At 35.5% G+C, this 21,248-nt stretch overlaps 1 protein-coding gene across 1 annotated transcript in view; it reads right to left on the bottom strand.

The window, feature by feature from the left end:
• The window catches only part of TRDN (triadin), a 212,082-nt gene that overhangs the window by 106,907 nt on the left and 83,927 nt on the right, over positions 1-21,248 (bottom strand). The window contains 2 exon segments of the mRNA XM_071742449.1: positions 2,676-2,747; positions 18,381-18,440. Of these exon segments, the coding sequence (XP_071598550.1) occupies positions 2,676-2,747; positions 18,381-18,440 (132 nt within the window).

Genomic DNA, 21,248 nt, shown 5'->3' with positions numbered 1-21,248 from the left:
TTCAAACTTCAGAATGGAATTTGAGTAAAACATCTCAAGAAAGCAGTGATTTTTGAAAAGAGTTAAACCATCATGACATAGGAAACCAATGATCTCATCTTTTCTGTTCTGTCCAGATGAGCTTAAAGTATTTTTCTTTCTGACCAGGAGTTATCTGAAATGTTCAATTCACATGCACACACTTCAATCCCATTTAATTCATACCGCTAGAATATAGGGTAGAAATTGGGATTGTCTTACATAAACACCCCTTTTCTAGAAGATTTATTGTAAAGTGAGGGAAGAGAAATTGGTGATAAGAAGAGAAAGGTTGAGCTTTTAATATGTTGTTTTTTCTAAGACCTCAAGAATTCAGCAGAGCATAGTTTTACCTTGGCATTGGATACTTATCCAGGTTTGTTTTTTTTTTTTTAATTTTAAATAATCTAAAAACGTCAGAGATATCTGACACATATATTGCCATGTTTTTCACTTGTCAGAAATAAAGGGTGGTCCAAGGTTACGTATGAAGGCAGTGGCAAAACTGGGCAATAGTGCCAATACCTCGGTGTAGAAAAAGTAAAATCTTTTTGCCTTTACCAGCTGTGTAATTTTGTATCGAATGTACTAGCACTGAATTGGAAAGCCTAGAGTTCAAATAGATTGGTTTAATAAATTTTCTCTGTGACAACCTTTCTGTTACTTCCTACAATTTTACTATTTTTTTCACAGTTGGTTGCTTCTGTCAAAGGCTGGGCCACTCCTTTCATTTTCCAATTAACAAATGATTGTGATGATTCTCTTTTACAAAAGCTATAGTATACTATCTTGAAGTATATATACAATAAAAAAAATATTTTTGCTTCAGCCTGCCCATTCAGCTATCAGTGATATTTACTGGTGTACCAGCCACAAAGGTATCCAAGCATTAAGAAGTCACAGACCTATGTCTCTGCAACTATTTCAGAGATTTAAATTTCTCAGCCTATTTCTCTTTTCCTTTTCTGGTACTGTGCCAAATATTCCTATAAATTACTTATTTTCCACAGGGCTGAAATAAAGCTTCAGGGTTTAGGGTTTCTAAAGGTACTGTGGCATATTTTCTTATATATGGGAACCACACAGTTGTGCAATGTAACAGCTTTCATAGCAGCATTTTGCAAGAAATTCATCCTTCTTCATTTCCTCCAGAGCTCTTGCCCAAACAGTATTGTATCCTAGTGATTGGCTTTGAGCCTTAAAGGGTATTTAGTTGTATGATTGTGAGCAGATAATCTGTCCCCCAGGTTTTTTTTGCCAAGTGGGTGTCTAGTTAACATTGGCAATTACCTCAACTGCATGGATAAATGAGCTAATGAAATACCAAATGTGTACCAAATTTGTAACTGGTCACAAATAGTCATTTCCAAGTGCAATTGCAGTAATTGCATGCTCCTCAAGATTTGGAAAATCAAGAACTTAATGTTAATTTTATGCTAGTTCATGTTGTATAACATATATCACTCAGCAAAGGCAGCAGCCTTTTTCTATTCTGTATTTTTTCCATTATGGTTAATCAGTGGATAACAGTGTCTAACATTGCAGGGACTGTTTTGCTGATAAGCAGGGTTCAAACACTTCCCCAAAATAAGCAGGACTATTTATACACTGTATTGTGTCACAATAACCACAGTTTTACATACTTTAAACAGCGTGCTTATAAAGAAATATTCACTACTTGAGGTACAGTTTTTCAGGAAAGAGGAAATAAATCCTTTTAATATTTTTTATTCAAATGTTCTATTTCACAATAATAACATTACAGGAATATCTAAATAATTTAACTCTCTGTTTTATTCATAGGTGCTGCCAAAATCTCTCATTTTGTGTTTCTGAATGCAGGGAAATCTTAAACCTCTTGTTATTTTTTCTGCTTCCATCCCATCTGTTTTCCTCCTAGACTGCAATTGCTTTCTGAATAACACAGAACTAAGACCTATATGAAAGAGATTAGCCAGTACATTCGTGTGACTGAATGACTGAAGTACTGAAGTATAGTGTAGTATTCTGCTATATAACTGCATGAAAAGACTCACATATTTTGTACTACTAAGCTGCATGTTGTAGAGCTCAAGAGTGTATATTACAGTAGTAGTTTTAACTAATCAGATATAGTCCATTTTAAAATTAAAAAAGCGTATTCCAACCATTTTTCTGGTATGATTGGATTGTAAAAAATATAATTTAATTGCAAGGGTTGTGTTTTTATCTGTGTTAAGATCTGCCTTTGTATTTCTCTTCCAGTGGTTCTAACCATAAGAATAGAGTTGATAAATGGAGAGCCAAAAATGTTATGTTCCTTATTGCAAATAATACACAGAAACATTATGGAATAACAGCAGCTGAAAAAGTAATCCAAAGCATATTAAGAGGATAATGTTGATTATGTTCACAGTTAGATGGCAACTTACAGCTGAACATCATCCAAAGCATTTTACAGATTGGACCTCAATCCTGTAATCTGTTTCACTCAGGAAATCCCCTGAACCATCTGTGGGACTACAATAAGGAGTATGTAGGTCTTGTCATGCAAATGTGATCGTACCATACATGTCCCAGCCCTAATAGTTTTATTAGTTTTGTAATATATTATTAACAAAAATGCATTAAAACAGAGTCAAGTTAATGAATAAAAGCCAGAAAACACTCAGACTTGCCTTCAATAGCTCCTGGTTTCTTTCCTGGACTGTGTTCAAGAAGGAGACGAGGTGGCACAAAATCCTTATGTCCTGAATGAGTGTACAGGTTAAAAAACAAGAATTATGTTCATTAGTAGGCTGAGCAGATTCACAAAGAGCCTGAGTTTTCTTTTTAAACATTGCTCATGTTTAAAATATTCTGTGCATAAAAGCTATAAACTCTCAGATATTGTAGAAAAGAAATATATTTTTTAAAAAATTCTTTTTAAGAGATAAGTTTTAAATTGGTGAAGTCCAAGTGAGTTAAGTATATGCTGAAATGCTTACAGTTCTACTTTTCTTCACTGGACTTAAAAAGTCTAAAGAATAACACTGTGATAATAAAGTTACATATTCATGATTCCTCTTCTAAAGTAAAAGCTTATTTTATTCTGTCAAACAAATGATCTTCAGTTGTTCCCCCAAGTCCATTTATTATGGACTTCTGGAAACACTAATAAAATATATTATGTTTCTCATCCTTAGTGATTATTCTTAATCATCAACTAGATCATGCACTGTAAAAACTGATGAGTTTCTTATTCCAGCTGCTGACTGAAAACCCCCTGTTCTTTGAGTGTTGACCTATACGGTCTCATAGTATTGAACAGGGACTTCCTGTAGTGTCTCAGCCCATGTGCAGACACCATGCTTTATCAGAAATATTCTTCACTTCTCTTCTCCAAAAATTCACATATGATTCCATTGCACTCTCATATTAACTATGCATATTTTCTTGTTTGTAATCACCACTTTGTAGTATCTTTTTTTTTTTGTCTGACATTTAGCTCACTAGCTATCATGTCACTGCCATTTGGAAAGCACAATTTGCATGTGAAATAAAATTACTTAGTTAAAAATAATACAAATATACTTCTATGTACCAGCTTACATTCATTACACCAGAGTCAACATGCAAGCAGGCTGTTATCTCAGCTCCATGTCAGAAACTCAAAGCCATGCCTCATGCTTGGTGATAGACACAGAAGAGAAATTCTTGACGACCCTTGGAAACGGCAGTATTGTACTTACCCCTCTTATTTTACAGAGGTACGTATACTCATGGGGAATGTGCAAGAGAAATATCAGCTTGAGGACAGCAGTGAGATTTGAACAGCCTGGTTTTAATGTTATTGCATCTCAACAGTATTGTTGCCAGCAAATAATTTGCAAGTATATAGTTTAGCTCATCCTGTAATTTGTATAAAGGATCACATAGGGAGCTGCTCAAACTTGACTTTTCTGTCTAAGCCACTGAAAAAATGTCAACACATTGAAAAAATCAGTGCACTGAAGGCACTGTGGAACAAATGGTAAAAGTCTTAGCGTTCACATGTATTTCCTATTTTGGCACTAATCACAACTGAATCTTTACAATTCCCATCACGGAATGACTGCAGCCTTTGAATGAATGGTGGACAAACTTCAGGAATCCAGGTGTCTAGCCATGATTTTCCAAAAAAATTATGTCTTTTAAAAAATCATCTTGAAATTAAAATTAGGAGATAATGAATTGCTGGATACCATTTGTTTCCAGCCAAAACAGAGTTACACCCATTACCTCTGTTAACATATGGAATCTTCATTAATTGAATTCCCAGCTCAGAATAATAACAAAAGCAAAGTAAATATTTGTGGGTACGTAATCTTATTTTTTTCTTCTATTGTTTATTGAAGTCCTAACTAAACCTAAGTTAAGTGCTTATGATTTTCTTTATTTTTACCTAAACCAGATCACCTATCAGTCCAATTTTACAGTTTGGATGAATTTCCTTGTGTGAAATATGATGAAGGGCAGTGCCCCAGAATGTTGAATAGGTCAGTAATGAAGAAGGAGAGTCAATATTTTGAACTGCAGTGTGGTATCTACTCTGTGAAGCAATGATGTAACACCTCTAGGTCAAAGTATAGGCTGGCTCCATTATCTTCCTCTCCTTTGCTGTAGTAGCAATTTTCTAATGATTACACCAGTGTAAGTTAGGATAATGCCAGTGCAATACCACTTACAGCTAATGACTTGTCAAGTTCTATTTTACAGTTTTACAAGTTTTAAGCAAATCATTTCTTTCATGCAAATTGACCACATGATCTCATATGAGACCGTTTTAAGCACCAAAAGATTAAGCTCCACAGATCAAAACCTTTCCCTTAGGCCAGAATGTTCATTCTAAGCAGGTTCCCATCCACATTGATAAAAAGCTTCTTTAATGTTTCCATGTGGTATTAAATGTCCGACTTTTGACTTTGATGGGAATGCAAAGCACGGTAGCTAAATAAATATTTTATCAATTCTTTTGATTAAATATATTAAAGGGGATACCCTAAGTGAAATTTCTTTTCTCTCCCTCTTTCTTTCCTTTGTACATTATAAAGAACAAATGATTTTATGCAGTACAGAGAACTCATAAATAAAAACAAGGAATTGCCCTCAGCAGATCTGACCATTAGGATTAATGGTGTCTACTATCTTGATTCCAGCAGTGGCCGGTTGGACACATATCCATGATGGAAATGAGATGAAGGCAGGGTATTTTAATGGTCCCAGTGAGCAATCAGATTAGTCTATGGATCATGAGAAGTCATTACCCAGATTACGACTGTTATTATTGGAGCCACAGAAGAGTACTGGAATTTAGAGTCTGCCTATTTATTTGCTTCTCATTTCAATTGTAGACTTTATTTTTCTACTATAAGCTGAAATGTTTCGTTTGATTTCATTTTTTCATTAAGATTTCACTGCTCCAAAAGACATAATTGCTACCACAAAAATATGCATATATTTCTATGTCTAATCTGTCTATGCAGTTGTGCTACATATGCGTCCTTCATATTTGTCCTATCTGAAAATGAATTGCAGCAAATGGGATTCAAAATAATGAATTGTTTTAACTTTAAGCTAACGGGAATATGTGCACCAGGAAAAAAATAGTGTCATGTTAAGACATGAGTAGATTCCTCCACTTCCAGAAAGGAAATAAATATTCTGCAGAGATGAGTAGAAGCTTTAAGACACAAGATGGTGACATGAATGCTTCATTGAAAATAGGCTACAGCCCTCAAGCTCTGTGATATTTCTGTCATTGGTGTTTATTAAATCACTTGAGATGACATGACGAAATATATTCTGACTTGGTTTATGAATATTTTAGATTTTATATTACATGATAAGGAATACAAGACCAATTTTAATTACCATACTGTTCTCAATCTAGACAGTGTCTTTCTACATGTATCAAAAGTGTCATGTCCAAGAATTGAGGATAAATTGATTTCTTATGATAACAGCAAATCATGTTGGTTTTCTTTCTTCCCTGATCTGCCCAGTTCAAACTTTCTTCAGTGACCTTAATGGACATAGATAAAGTCTCAAAGTCAAAAGATGGAATGCAATAAAAGAAAACACTTCTTAAATATTATTATTCTAAAACAACTAAAGGCATTCTAGAATGTTCCAGTTGCATGTGGGAATAAATAATGCCATCACAGAAAGTTCCAATGACTGCACTTCCTTGTGTCCATACACCTGTTATCTAAACCTAGAGAATCCTGCAAGCCAAGAGCACCAACACTTTGTTACAATGTCGCTCATATTTTGGGCAGAAAAATGTCTTCATCAGTTAAATCTCATTTTGGTCATATGACATCCTTTCCTAATGATGGTAGAAATAACTGAAATAAAGCAGGTGGGCTTTTTGCTGAGTCTTTATTTATGAAAATTAAAGTCAAATCAAATGTTTCATGAAGCTTGGAGCAAGACATGGATCAGCATAATGAGGTAAGGCTACTAAATGTTTTTAGAGGATTGAAATCATAATGGAGTCCCAGGCTTCCAGTGTTGACATGCAAGTTGTTTGAAGTTAAAGATGAGCCTCTCCCTTGTTATTAGTTGTTACTATACAGACATTAGAAGCCTGTCAATACTCTGAGGGTTTCTCTTTTAAGTAGATGTGTATGAAAAAGTGAGGAAACTGTTTTGCACTAAGAAAAATTAGCTGATGATCAAGAGATGAGACTGTCAACTGTTCCGAGCAATGAAAGTGCTCGTTCTGGGGAAGGAATGAATTGGAATAAAGGTGGCCCAAACAGGCAGTCTTTCTAAAGAACACAACATAATGTTCTGGATTTATGGACACTAGTAAATTAAATGGTACCTGGGAATGTTGAATGTCTCAAACCTGCTCTTCATCTACAGTGGGGGGATCTTCCGTTTCCAGTCCCTGCCTTTGGCTTCCATAACATGGAAGTTGTGACCAGAGGCCTTGCCAGTGAAGACTGAGGCAAAGTAGTCATTGAGTACCTTGGCCTTCTCGACATCTTGGGTGACCAGCTCTCCTGTTTCCTTCTGTAGTGGACACATTTTCCTTAGTCTTCCTCTTACCATTGATGTACCTATGTATGTATGTACCTATGATGTACCTATTAAGGGCAACTTTTCTTGTTGCTCTTAAGCTCCCTTGCCAGATCCAATTCTCTCTGTGCTGTTGATTTCCTAACCTGATCTCTTCTTTCTCTGACTACTTCTCCGTACTTCTCCCAGGGTGTCTGTCCTTGCTTCTGTGCTCTGTAAACTTTGTTTTAATCCCTAAGTGTGTCCAGGAGTTCCTTGCACATCCACACTGCCTTCCTGGCACTCTTGCCTTCCTTCCTCTTCATTGAGACATGCAGGTCCTGGGCATGCAGGAAGTGATCCTTGAAAATGGACCTGCTTTTCTCTGCTCTCTTCCCATCTAGGGTTTTTTCCCATTATACCCTACCAAGCAGATCTTTAAAGAGACAAAAGTCTGCCCTTTTAAAATAAAGTGACATCAGCTTACTTCACACTTTTCTCGCTCCCTTAAGGATCTTGAATTCTACAATATCAGTAATCTAAATGCTCTTTTGAATGGAACAGGGGAAAGGATTAAATTTGTCTTTTCAAGGCACCAAGCAAAAAGTTGCACCAAGATGATGAGGAAGGCTTCTGTTTTAATACATAAAGATATGAGTTAATCCTTTCTTTTTGATGAATTATTCTTATATATATTGGTATATAATTATATCTATATAATATATGTGTGCATCCATGAGACTGTATTTACACATGCATGGCCATGTATACACAAATACAGATAGCTATTTATGGAGTGATGTTTCTGAACAGAAAATATTTTTTCTATTTCTGCCTGATTTGGTCACTGAACAGATGTGAGATCTCATTGGTGCAGATTCCTGGAGGTTGTGTGAACATCACTCAGCCACCAAACCCAATTAAAGTTACAGCTGGGAATTAGTTTGATACTTTTCTCTTTTCCTGTAATTTTGTGTCTCACACATTGCAAGTGTACAAATTAGGCAGGCAAGAGAGCCATGGGTAGAGTTATAAGTGGTTTGGTTGGGTTTTTTTCTGTTTTAACAATGCTATTGGACCCAGCCAGAAGTGTATGCAATGTATGTTAGCTGCATGACAGTGTTGCACAGGTAAATTAATTTACAACAATATAGCTAATGAGAATTCTTTTCCAGAGATTTTTACCATATTGAAGCTCCAAAATCCCTCTTTATCTCCTCTTAATCCTTATCTTGTGAAGGGTGGCCTAATTTTTCAGTTCAGAAGACCGAAATCATTAAGGAGTTAAAGTTAAGTTTTAATAGTTTTCTAATTGTACATTAAGTAAGAAGTCACATAGCCTTTCCTGATAGTAAAAGAAAATTGAATTGGAAAAAAGAAAGGGAAACTGAATTGTCTCCACTTCCTCACATTATTTATCATGTTTTTTTAACAGGTAAAAATAATCCCACATAGTATGTCTAGAAATCTTGAAAAGACTGATCTCAGAGAATTAAGTCAAGAACAATGAAAATGGTGGTTTATTGTGTGGAAATTATGGGTTATTATCATTATTCCTACATATTGGAATGCAAAAAGATAGTAAAAACAGATTATAAAATGAAAAGACATACTAAGTCTTCCTCTCTGTCCCCAGATTACCTTTAATAAATTGGTGAATATCGGGAGTTAGTATAGATACACACACATTATGAAGTATCCACAGGAAAAATAATTAGAACAGAGAAAAGAAAATAATGCAATTAAATACTTGCTGTTAACAATTAAACAGTGTGGAGAGGCCTGATAAGCTGTTAAGATGAAAGGCAATAGACACTGACTATGTCATGGGAACACTGCTCAGTTATTTATGAATTATTTGTGTTTGGTTTATCTGTACATTTCATCATTTGAACTGTCATTGGTCCAACAACTCAGAAATATTTGGTACTAAAGTTAGAAAAGCTATCGAGACATTACTTCAAGAATGCTAAAACTTCACGTTGCCTTGAAAAAAGCTTGGAAATTCCTGATCTTGAAAAATAAAAATAGCATAGGGTTGTTAAATCTCTTGTATATTCTGTTAACATTAGAGATATTTGTAAATAATTACTGTGTTTCTTATAGGAATCACTGGAAGTCCAACTGAACTCAAGTATGTGTGACCAAAAGCCAGTAAGTTTTTCAGGTCTCTGAATCTTTTTGCCAAACTGAGAGAAACAAAAAGTTAATGGTTGTGTTACCTATCTTGTCTATACTTGGTAACCATGTATGAGTGTGAGTCTATAACCATTTTTCTAAAGTTAGAACTTCAATAATGCAATTTAAAGTTAGAGGGAAAAGAACTGAAAGATTTTATTTGATGGAATATCAGGAATAGCACCCAAATAGTTCCTCCTAAATAGATGAATAGTTCCCCTTCATCACTCCCACTGAAATAAATGAGAGCTAAGTATTAGGTAAGACATTAAGTACCTAATATCTTTGAAGTTTAGTCAGTGAACTTCTTCTGGAAAAAAAAAAATTTTGGGAATTATGAAGCTAAAATTTACACCTTTTAAAATATATGTTAGGTTTGATGCCATACTCCTCAGCAGCTGTGGTTTCTACATCAAGACAGAATACATGGCCTGACTTGTTTTGAGCTAAGACAATTTCAGCTAGAGCTGCTAGTTTTGTGTAAAGGGTAGGTAGAACTAAGAGTAATAATGAAACAAAAAAGCCTATCTATAGCATCAGCAATAATGATTTCTTTAAACCAGCCCTATTTTTGTAACCTCTGATTCTTTTTCCTCTTTCTGTCTAACAGGGAAGATCCTCTTTCTTATAAATAGGTTATTTTCAGGACAAAGAATTCTAGGATTCACTATGGTGAGTTGTGACCCTTGTGCTCAAGGCCTCCCTTATGACTTTTTGGAAACTGACTGCCTTTCTATTCCACCTGTAAACGGATATAACAGAAATTTTCTAAAAAATATTAAATAAACAACGTTTCAAGCATAGAGCAACTAAAAAATCCAAAGCTTTAATTCTGTGAAAGCTATAGCTGTAAAGTCAGGGGCTTTGTTATAAAATTATTCAAATTTCTTTTCTTTCATGCATTTGCAGAGAGGATGTTGTCCCTATTTATTCAAGAAAATACTTCCTCCTACATTTCTACTTTTCCCCCTGTCTCACTCTCAAAATGCTCTAGTAATGCTTTCATTGCTACTCATACTTTTAAGAGTGACACTGCTGGTTTCTTGTTTGAACCAACATCTGCTCCTGATAATACTGCTTGAAATTGTAAAGAAAGATTGGAATTTAGTCTTCATTTGAGCAAAATCCTTGCTTAAACATTTTCAGCATACTTCTTGAATGTATGTAGGCCTTTTCTCAACCAGACATTTAAAACTTAACTTTTAGACAGTTAAATCTAGGGAAATCACCCAAGGGATCCATTTATAGTCAATGGAGAGAAATTGGTACCTTCAATTCATCTTTTCTATCTTAGGCATCTTTTTTCCATTTGTTTGTTTAGGATGAAATTGCTCTCTGGAGGCCTCCATTTCATACCAGTGGTTATAAAGACAACTAAAGGTTAAATTTTAGCAATTAACTCTAGGGCATCTAAGTGAGGTGCAATGAATTGCAAACATCTCCTTTTGCAGTTCCACATAAAGATGACACTACATGCCACCAAAATATTCTGGGTCTAAAATCAAGAGCAGTGCATGATTTTTCACACTGAAACTGCTGCCTAGTAACACAGTGCTCCCCAAGCCCCAGCCAATCATCCCAATGAATGTCACGTAGAGAGAAAGGATTTTGTAAACTAAAAATAAAAGAAAACAGCATTGTTTAGGATTAATGTGTGTGGGCATTGGATGCCTTTTGAATAGTATGTGCTATCTACCCTGCAAGAAAACACTGAGCGTATTGAAGGACAAAGTGAAAAAAAAGCAAGGAAAGTACCAGAGGGGAAAAAATTGTTTCCCGATCGGGAAAATACAAATGAATCTTGATTCATTCTAGGTATATGTTGGCAAATTGCACATCTTTGCAGAAAGAAAGTGGACAGCAAAAGCAAGGAGGGCCTGAGCAGAGATTGGTGAAATGATTGGACCTGCCCAGCTACCTGTCACAGTGGCTGCAGAGAAGATGCAGAGGGAATTAGACTTAAGCAGGGCAGGGAAAGCTGCCTGGGCCACAGCTGATCACTCCTCTCTTCTCTGCATTGCATGTTCTCATAGCAGAAGAGCTGAGGAATTATTGCTAAATTGGAAATACTTTGTGAGCTGATGTATCTGGTCAAAGCATTTGTAGACCTTTCAATACTTTTTTTATCTGTGTGATATGGTGATTTGGTGCTGTTTCTGTTGTTAAGACTGAGATCCATAATTCCCCAGCAGAGGCAACAGAGAAAATTTGGATGAGGACAGGAACTTTTCTCAGTCCACAATGGAGCTATAGGCTTTGCCTTGTTAATGAAAAATTATGAAACTCTTCAGTATACATTTTTCCTTCTTCCTTATTCAGTGTATGCAGTGTCAGAAGGTGTTTAAAGAAACATTTGCACAGATCTCAGCTATTTTCTTTCCTGTTACACTTGAGAGAGGCTCTTTGTGGGTGGTTAACTTCCCCTAAAACAGCTTCAGGGATATATTCTAAAGGTTAAGGATTCATTAGCTCACTTATATTTTTAGAAATGTATGTTTTAGAGATATATAACCTGGGCTTATACAGCTGACAGAAGAAGAAGATTCTAGGTTGTCATGTCTTGTCAAAGACAGATGTTCACTTGCAACTCATGTAAGGTTCCTAGTTTGCTGAAATGGTTGACATTTAAGATATAGCTGTCTGCCTTGGCTGGCTTAAGAAACTCCATGATGGCCTATATGGTTTCTCAGGCTTTGTGTAAAGACATTAAGCAGCTGGTTAAGGTCTTCAGAGACTTTTAGCTTGATAAGTATTTAATATATAAATTCTATGGTTTCCAACATTAGGAAATGACAGAACCAAGAGGTCCAAATACATGGATCCATGTAGATAACCCTATAGTCCATTTGACAATGCCATTTTCTTACAGGATATTGCTAAGCAGACGTTCCAATCTGTGAAACATCTTTACTGGAAGAATAATTTTCCATAGCAAGTTTCAAACCCTCACAGCTGAAGTTTAGAAGAGCTAAATGTAGCTGAGTTCAGTGATAGTGTTTACCAACATTGCTTATTATACGATCTCAGTTTTATCAATAATTCTATTCTAATTCTATTTCTCTAAATAACTAATTCAATGTGTGTTCCAAATGGAAGTACTGGCAGCAAAATCTGCAATATACATAGTAATTGTCTGGGTTAATTTTCAGTATACTGATTTTAAAAAGCTAGTAAGTCTTGGCTTGAAAAAGAAACCTCTTTCTTTTGGAATGTGTGTTTTTCCCCATACCTGAAATCATCCAAGCTCTAAAAAAGAAGCATATGCTTTTATAGGCTGACATTTGGAACTTAAGGTTTTTAGGTTTCTGAATTGTTTCCTTGCCAGCCATGGCTCAAAAATATGGATAAAACTTTTAGACTTAAATAATATTCTACAAATATTTTTTCATATTGAGTTCACTTCTAGCAAATCTATCAAGTACTGAATTTCCATTTTTCAACTTACTTGAAATATCATCAGTAGTTTTTGTAATAATTCTAAATGAAAATAAATTATGACAGTCATTGAATGCAATAGCTGTTTTACAGGTTCACCGTTTGAAATAATTTTTACTTTTTAAAATGAAATGCAAAATTTTTATTATTAGATTTTTTTTTTTTGGCATTTAACTTTTTTCTTCACTTTCTAGAAAGCTTACTTTTCAAAGATAATGTGGTTGTGGCTTTTGATGATGCTCCCTAACACAACTAGCTTTTTTCAGACATTGATAATGAATCTTTTGAGATGACCCCTGATTTTGAAACTTGATTACTGACCTATATGATGTGCTTAAAATACAAATTAGTAGTAATAAAATATGATACAAGGGTGAGAACATGAGAACACCTTTTTTTTTTTTTTTTTTTTTAGTCTAGACTCTCTGCCTTCACAGATTGGATTGATTTATTTCCAGTAAAATCAAGGATTTAGACTCATTTACAACAGGAAAATTTCTGGCTATCTTTTGTATCACAGAAGTCTGGTTCTTCAGAGTGGCTTGCAGTGAACCATCAAAGAAAGGGATTAGTTCCTCTCTGCAGAAGCAGAATACCACTCATTTCCTGGGTAGCTGTTTCTCAGACAGTGAAAGTTGTCTGAAATTTTTTTGGCAGCACTACAATAAAGTGCCACAGGAGCACTGACAGATGCAGCTTTTTTGTGCCAGCATCTGCGTCTAATTCACAGTGGGATGATATAAACAGGGAATAATGAAAAGCAGTTTTGCCTCCATGGGATCATGTCAGGATTGTGTGATAATCACGTCACCATTAAGAGATCAGTGCAATACCAGAGTTTGACCAAGCAGATGCAGCTTTTGGGGTAAAAGGGGTGCTATAGCCAAGAACTTCATTAAAATTACATCAGTGGATGTCTTCTCAAAGTATTACATAACTGAACAGAAATGAAAAGAAGCAATGTTTGGACTCCAAATGACAGCTAAAAGTATTGCAAGAAATGCACATTAATAAATAAGTTAGAATTTTTTCAATAATTAAAACTTAATTTCCGGTTTCTCATACAAGTATTTAAAACTACTCTTCATTACTTCTTTCCTTCCAGACAATTTGAAAACTGTTCAGAATTCTCCCAGGAGATTACTTGAGGAATAAATGCTTCTGTCATTCAATCATCTCCTTTTATGTCATAAGCAGAAACAAATGTGCCGACAAGTGTTTCATCATATGAATGACTTTTTAATAAACTTATGGACAATTAACTTGTCAACTCTCAAGATGAATCCACAGGAGCCTCTGCAAATCTGGGGGTACAGCACTGCCCTCAGAGGGAGACAATATGTTATCTCTTAAGTACCTTTCCTTTTTAAAAAGTAAAACTATAAAAGTTGCACAGCTCCCAAACTCTCCCTTTATCATTTCACTAAAAATAGCCTCTGATTTGCTTGTTTTCCACTGTAGGGAGGAGGGCTATTGAATAGGTGGCATTAGAAAGCATCTCTCCATAGGAAAAAAAAAAATAATATTCTGCCGCATTCTCTCTCAAATGTGAAGGCCTGTAACTTCCACAGATTTTCATGATGAATTTATCTAAATGATAAGCAAATAACATTTGACTTTCTTATTTATTATGACTGATTTTTTTGTCGCACTGCATGAACTATATTCCTGGAGAAACTACTCTGGTGTCAAAGCTGTCCCCATGCAAATGTCATGTAACAAGGTGAAAAGTTGCACTCTGTCATGTGAATATCCACAGCACATTCTAGTCTTTAATCAAGTAGGAGTGACACTTAAAAATAGTTCAAGAGCCTAAAGTGTTTTGCTATCTGAACAGCACAGTGCAAGTATCTAACTCCAGTGTTTCAGCCCACACACAGCAAATACAGGCCTTTTTACTTTCAAAATTAGACACTTAATGGTCTCAGGTTTTTTACAGTAATATATTTCATCATCTTGCAATATTCATGTACTTTTATAATAGTATCTCCATAAATCTTTTTGAATATTAAATGGTAAGTATCATACTGTGTATCATACAATGCCTTGGAATTGTCTTACCACATTCTATAAAAAAAGTCATCCCTGATTATGACAGAATGCTTATTGACAGTGGAAGAGACCAGCCTTAGAAGAACACTGTAGATATGAAGGACATTCAGACTGCCACTTTTTTCTGGTATCAAGCAGACTGTAGGGTTCTCTGTGGACTCTCGAAACAACTTGCCTGAATTTCTTAACTGTACAGGTTTGTCAATTTTTTTCTTTTTTTTTCTCATGAGTAGATGTACAAAGGGTGAGGCTTTGATAATTTTTTAATGAGAAAGTGGGATGACTGTTTTACCCTATAGGATACACTCTTCCCATGTAAATGTGCCAGAAATCCTGATTAATTTCCCCAAGATAAATATTTTTTCAACACTGTAAGATCATATACATCACTTTGGATTTTAGACCCTGGCACGGAAATACACAATAAACATATATTGGGTAAATTGATGAAAGGAAATGGTATGGCCACATTCCTTTGCAGTTTAGCTGTTATTGGAAAGAGTCACATTGTGGTACAAGTGCAAAGATTTTAGATAGGTTAAATTGTCAACAGTATCACACTGTGCCCCACTGTCTTTGTTGTCAATCAGGTAACAGTAAAGATCATCCACAGGTGAGACTCGTGAGTACTGTGAGATGCAAGTTTCTTAACAAAAACTAGAACACAGTAAATATGTGCATGTAAAAAACCCCACATTTCCAAGTCACTAAAAAGAAAACAAAACCTGAACGTAAATATACAGTATACCTGTGGAAACAAGAGTGCCACATTACAAGGAAATACCAGAGAGATGTTTATCACTCTTATTTCAGCAGTGCAGCATGCACAACCACATGCTGGGGTGAACATGCAAAAAGACAGACAGACAATAATCCACTTCAGGTAGCTGCAAAATAAAAAAAAGCATTTCATTGGAACAGCTCCTTGATCTGCCAGAGTAGTTCAGGAAATATAAACATACAGCAAGCTGGCAAACATTGCAGGAAAAGTAGGGGACAAGTGGCAAAACAGGAATATGGAACATGGGGCCTGAAACAGAGCAGATCCAGTTAACTTACACAGTGAGTGCTACATGCTAGAGGACTGACAAACTAATGTCCTTGAAATCCATCCCCATGGGTAAGGATTTCAAACTCTCTAAGGGCAAAAGAATAGTCATGAAAATCAGTGTAAGGTTTCTCCTCAAATAGAACATTTTCTCCTACCAATATAAATATAATGTACAAAACATTAATATGAACATTGGAAATATTACTCAGAACAAAATTCAGGAATACCAACTCAATCATTAAATAAATCAACAAATACATGGAACTAGATAAAAATAAAAGCAGGAGAGCTTCTGTATCAGAAAGGCTATCTTGGACCTCAGAAAGAACCGTGCCAGTAGAAGAACAGAGGTGTCAGTCCAAATCAATGTCTCTCAGCATCTCTTAAAAAAAAACAAACCAAACAAAAACAAACAAGCAAAAACCCCCAAAACAAACAAAAAACCCTTTTATCTTCAGGTTTTAAAGTTTTAGAAGTAAAACTTGGAAAAGTAACTCTGTAAGAAAAGCATATTAATTCTTCATTTATAGGCAGCCAAAAGGAGTACCAAGCAATTTGGTCAGGGCAATTTGGTCAGTACTGCTGAAACAGTACTGCCAGTACTTGTCTGAGAAACTGTAGTCCAGGGATAAATAAGATCAGAAAATCTATCCTTTGGAGGAAAGGTAGTTCAGCAGTCTCAAGCCCTGTACCTCATCAGAGAAAACCAGTAAAAGATTTTTTTTTTACTGCCTACAGGAGGGCTCAAGAGGGCTATCTATAAATATCTCAGTAGAATCCATGGTAGGTCACTGTTCCAGTCATGATATTCATGAGACAGACATGTGGTTTAGGAAAACATATCTACGTTCATGGCTAAAACTACACTGATATTTATTGTAAAGGGCTGAGAACCTCAGATACTTTTCTTCTATATGAAATGAAGTTTATATTCTGTGTAAACAATCCTACAGAAAACCAATATACTGTGAAGGAATTTCCTATGGCAAAAATATGTGTTTTTTCTTCTTCACAAATGGCAACGTTGGGACAGAAATGATTCCTATTTTGAAAGTACTGCACCATCAGTGTGACTGTAATTAAATTCCTTAGATGAATTGCACTCAGATCTCTTTGTTTGGATAATGTGATTTACTATAAAATATATAAACCAAATATACCATAAAATACATAAAGAATAAAATATTACAGATTTTGAAGCTAACTGGATATTAGGGCTATTAAAGGAACTTAGAGCTCTGGTGCTTTCCCTTCATTTATCTCTTCAAGAAAATGAATTACACTAACATTCCAGTTCACAAATGCCAGTGTGAAATGAGCAGGTTGCCTGAGAAAAGGAGCAATGAACACCAACCAAGCAGTGTTTTGTGGAACTCTCTTCAAAGATTTTAATAAAGAGCACAGAGCTGGGCATACCTGACGTTTACCTTGTTTCTCAGAGACAGAGTCTGGATATTTCATCATTTCCTTTCATATCCTGGGGGTTGACTAAAGCTTGTTTTGAAGGCAATGCTTTGTTTTACCTCCCACAAAAAAATTTATCAGGATCCATCACAAAAAATTATTCACAGCATTTAATTTGAGATGTTGATAAATGACTCAGCAGGTCAAAAGACGATGGAGCCACTGATAGACTTTTGGGGACCCTAAGTCAAGGGGATCTCCCTTTTCTTTTCACCTACAAATCAGATGATTTAAGATGCCTTATGAATTCCTACACGTTTCTGTGTCCTCAAGCTGTCACCAGAATCCCAAGCTTGTTCATTCTTCTTCTCAAGCATGTGTCCTCCCTCTCCCATTTTTAGAGTCTCTGTTTGTCAGCTCCATCCATCTCATACTGGACCTGAGAATGTCAAGAGAGGACCTAAGCCACAAGGTAGAGATAGGAAAACATATCCACTTTAGAGAGGTACCAATGGAGAGCTTCTGACCAAAAAACTCAGTACACAAAGCTTGGAAGGCTTAGTATAGGCTCAAATGTTCTGTCCTTGACTCTTTTTCAGAAATATCCTTGCTTAACACTCCTAGGATTTCATCCTCTCTATAAGATGTCCTGTTGCACTGTATTTCAGAAGAGCATCCATTAAATGTGGTCACCATAGGTGCACTTAATATTGTGAGATGATGGTCACTTGTCACTTGTCACTTGGTCTAACTTCTTTTTTTTTGGCTAAGTATGAAGTAAATGTGTTAGAACAAAGAACCATGGGGATGTGAGAAGATAAAGCACATAGGGATGGATCAGCTAAGGGAACAACAAAGGCAGTTCTATTTTTGAAGCATTTTGGGGTTAAGGTTTGCTATTTGAGGGGAAAAAAAAACCAATAAGCTATTAACAATAAGCTCCTTCCTCTTGCATCTCAGCCCAAAAAAAGCACAGAAACCTCCAGCGATTTCTACAGCCTTCTGACTCTACCTTTAATATAATCTTAATTTTAATTCATGCATCGCAGATAGAAAATTAAAAGCTTTAATAATGAAGCCATTAGCTCATACGCTTTATTAAAATTATTTGCACACTCTATGTTGCACTTGTGAGAACTTTCAACAATACAAAACACACTTTTAATACATAAAGGAGCAAAAACTCTTGGGAAAATGGAAGAATATTAGAACAGAGTTCAATGATGTAGGAAAGTACCTGGATAAAAATCCCCTTGCGCAAACATGTCAATCACATAGCGACAGAATGCATATTGATCTAACAGAGCAGAAAGGGAAAAAGAGTAAAGAAGAAAGTAAATTTAAAACGTTCTTGGTATTTAACAGTGAAGATAAAACTTGTCAGTGCAAAGACACATTTCAGGGATAGCCTTACTTATATTTTGAGGTTTTTTTCCCAGCTTTGAAATAATTCAGATGTTCAGAAAGACAATTTTTTGGCCAGATCCAATTCAAGACTCCCGGCCAAGAATATCCGAGCTACCAGTGCCCCAGAGCTACCAGATCTTCCTCAGGACTGGCAGGGCCCAGCACGTGCCCCAGGTCAGCACTGCACAGCCTTGGTTTTGCTGCAGGACCCCCTGCACGTGTACTGTGCAAACTACAGCCTGGCCACAGGTCCCAGAGACTTTTCCTTGTCCTTGAGGATCCGATTCAAACAGTAGCAACCAGGTGATACAAGAAAGTTGAATTAATTTTTGAATCACAATACTTTTTAATATTGTTTTTAAAGTATAATCAATATGTACATTGAGTGAATGGGAATATAAGGAGAAGTCTGTGTACTTACACTCTGTAGCAATGAGATTTAACACAGAATTTTATTGTTTTACCACAAAACTATTTTCCAAACACTAATCTTTACAACTATATATATATTTATAAATGTGTATATATTGAATCTGGATATATATATATATATTAAAACTACGCTATTCAAAATTACGGCTTCTGTTTCTAAATGAAACATTGATTTCAGAAATGTTGATTATCTATTGATTTCTCCTATACATAAACAGAGCTGAAGAACTTAACAAAATTTTCTAACATAAAGAATTGTGAAGAAAAGTTACCGGTTGTGACTGCGTGCAAAATAATTGCAATATTATTCCTGGGCTCTCCAGGTGAACAGAAAAAAAATCACATTGCACCACAGCACTCTAAGGGACATTGGCTTTGAAAGTTAATGATGTTGAAGACTAAACTCTACCTCCGGTCAGCTAAGTTAGTTCCCAAATGTCCTTGAGTTAATAATTTTCATCCATCTGTCCTTACCTGTTCTAGCACAATTCCTGTTCTACAGAAGTAACATTTTTTACTCTCTCCACCTCCTATTCTCTTTCCTACTCACCTACAAAACCACTTACTCTTTGCCAACTTCAAAACAAAATTACGCAAACTGAACTGCTTACAATTTTTAAAATTGTGTAAATGTTATATATAAATGCAAAATGGGGGGCACTAGTACATACCACTCACAGTACTGACCTTTTTACATAGTTCTCTGAGCATCAATACTAATTGATGCTGAGGCATTTAGTGATTGCTGCTGTTATGTTCTCTGCCACAGAAGCCCTTGGGGGAAGGGTTGCAACTTTCAAGTCCCAATTTCCCATGCAGTTATAGAAATTAGGAAAGTGTTTGCAAGATCATCTAATATCTAATTGTTTCTATTGGTCACTAGGAGTCCATGCTCTGTTACTGAGATGGAGTGGGCAATACTAGTCACTGTTATAGAATCTGGGGCAGGCATTTCAGGATGGACATGATTCTGTGGCTACAAACAGTTGCTTTTAAAACCTTTAATGACTATTCATAATAGTTGCTACTTTTATATTTAGGAATTCAAATTTATCATTCTGGCTGGCTCCAGTTTTGGATTCCATCCTTAGAGAATCTGAAGAATTTGGCTGCAGTACCTGCCCTAAATCTATGTGCTAATTTTCTGAAAAAAAGCAGCAGCACATGTGTGAGAAAAGAAGTGTGCACAAATGTATACTCTCATCTAAAGCCACTGAAGTCATCAAAGTGTTTGCACTAACATCAAAACACTTGAAAATAGGACCTCAGTGAGTCATTCTGTATTAATAATCCAAATGGACCAATGCCAAATCATTGCCCCAGAAAGCAAACACCAGGGCACAGCCCTTGCCCACAAAGCCAAGTTCTCCTTACGACTACTTTGCCCAAAAAAGCTGCTTTCATTCTTGCTGCTCATTTGGAAGAACCCCTGGATTGTTTTGGAGCATTGTATGGAAGACTTCTATATGGTATGGGACAAAACTGTGTCAGGGAACACAAGCTGTATGGACAATTGCAGGACAGAGCACAATAACATGATGGTTCTGGTTTTTTATGATATAGATATAGCCTGAGGGCCCCATGGCTCACACCATTTCACTGATATTAAAATAATCCATTTTACAAACACAGTAATATAGAATAGGAATAAAATAGATTGAGTGTCTGGGCTGGTTTAGTTTGTGTTTAGTTTGGTTAGGGGAGTTGTTTTTTTATGTTTTTTTGGATTTTTTTTTTTTTTTTTTTTAAATATAAATTGAATAAACATTAAAAAAAAGAACCCAAAACTTTATTCTTGGTTTCACATGAGAAGAAAGATTTTATACTAATCTTCTCATAGTATCTTTTAGTAACTCAACCCCTGAAAACTGGGATTAATTAAAAAAAAATTATGGCAGAATGTTAAATTCTGAATTACAAAAATAGAATTCCAACTGTATATGAAATAATAAGGTGCACAGTAATATCTAGTAGAAGCTCATGGGATTTAATCCATCAGCAAAGACTGAAAACTACGGAATTTTAAGTGAATACAATTTTCCAAACATCTCTTCATGGCTAAAAATTCATGTTAATTTGAAATCCCCTGCTTAAAAGAAAATTTCACTCTCCCTAAATGTCACCTTATAACTCTGTAACAGTGGTACAGATTTTGCAGTTGAGTACTAATAAATCTTGTCAAAGTTTGTGACTAGATTCTTGTTGATTAAAACAGTCACAGATATTTTGTCATTGGATCTCATGTGATTTAGCCTAGGAGACAACC

The sequence above is a fragment of the Heliangelus exortis genome, chromosome 3 (genome assembly GCF_036169615.1).
Source record: "Heliangelus exortis chromosome 3, bHelExo1.hap1, whole genome shotgun sequence".
NCBI classification, from domain to species: Eukaryota; Metazoa; Chordata; class Aves; order Apodiformes; family Trochilidae; genus Heliangelus; species Heliangelus exortis.
This window is presented reverse-complemented; position numbering and strand designations above follow the sequence as displayed.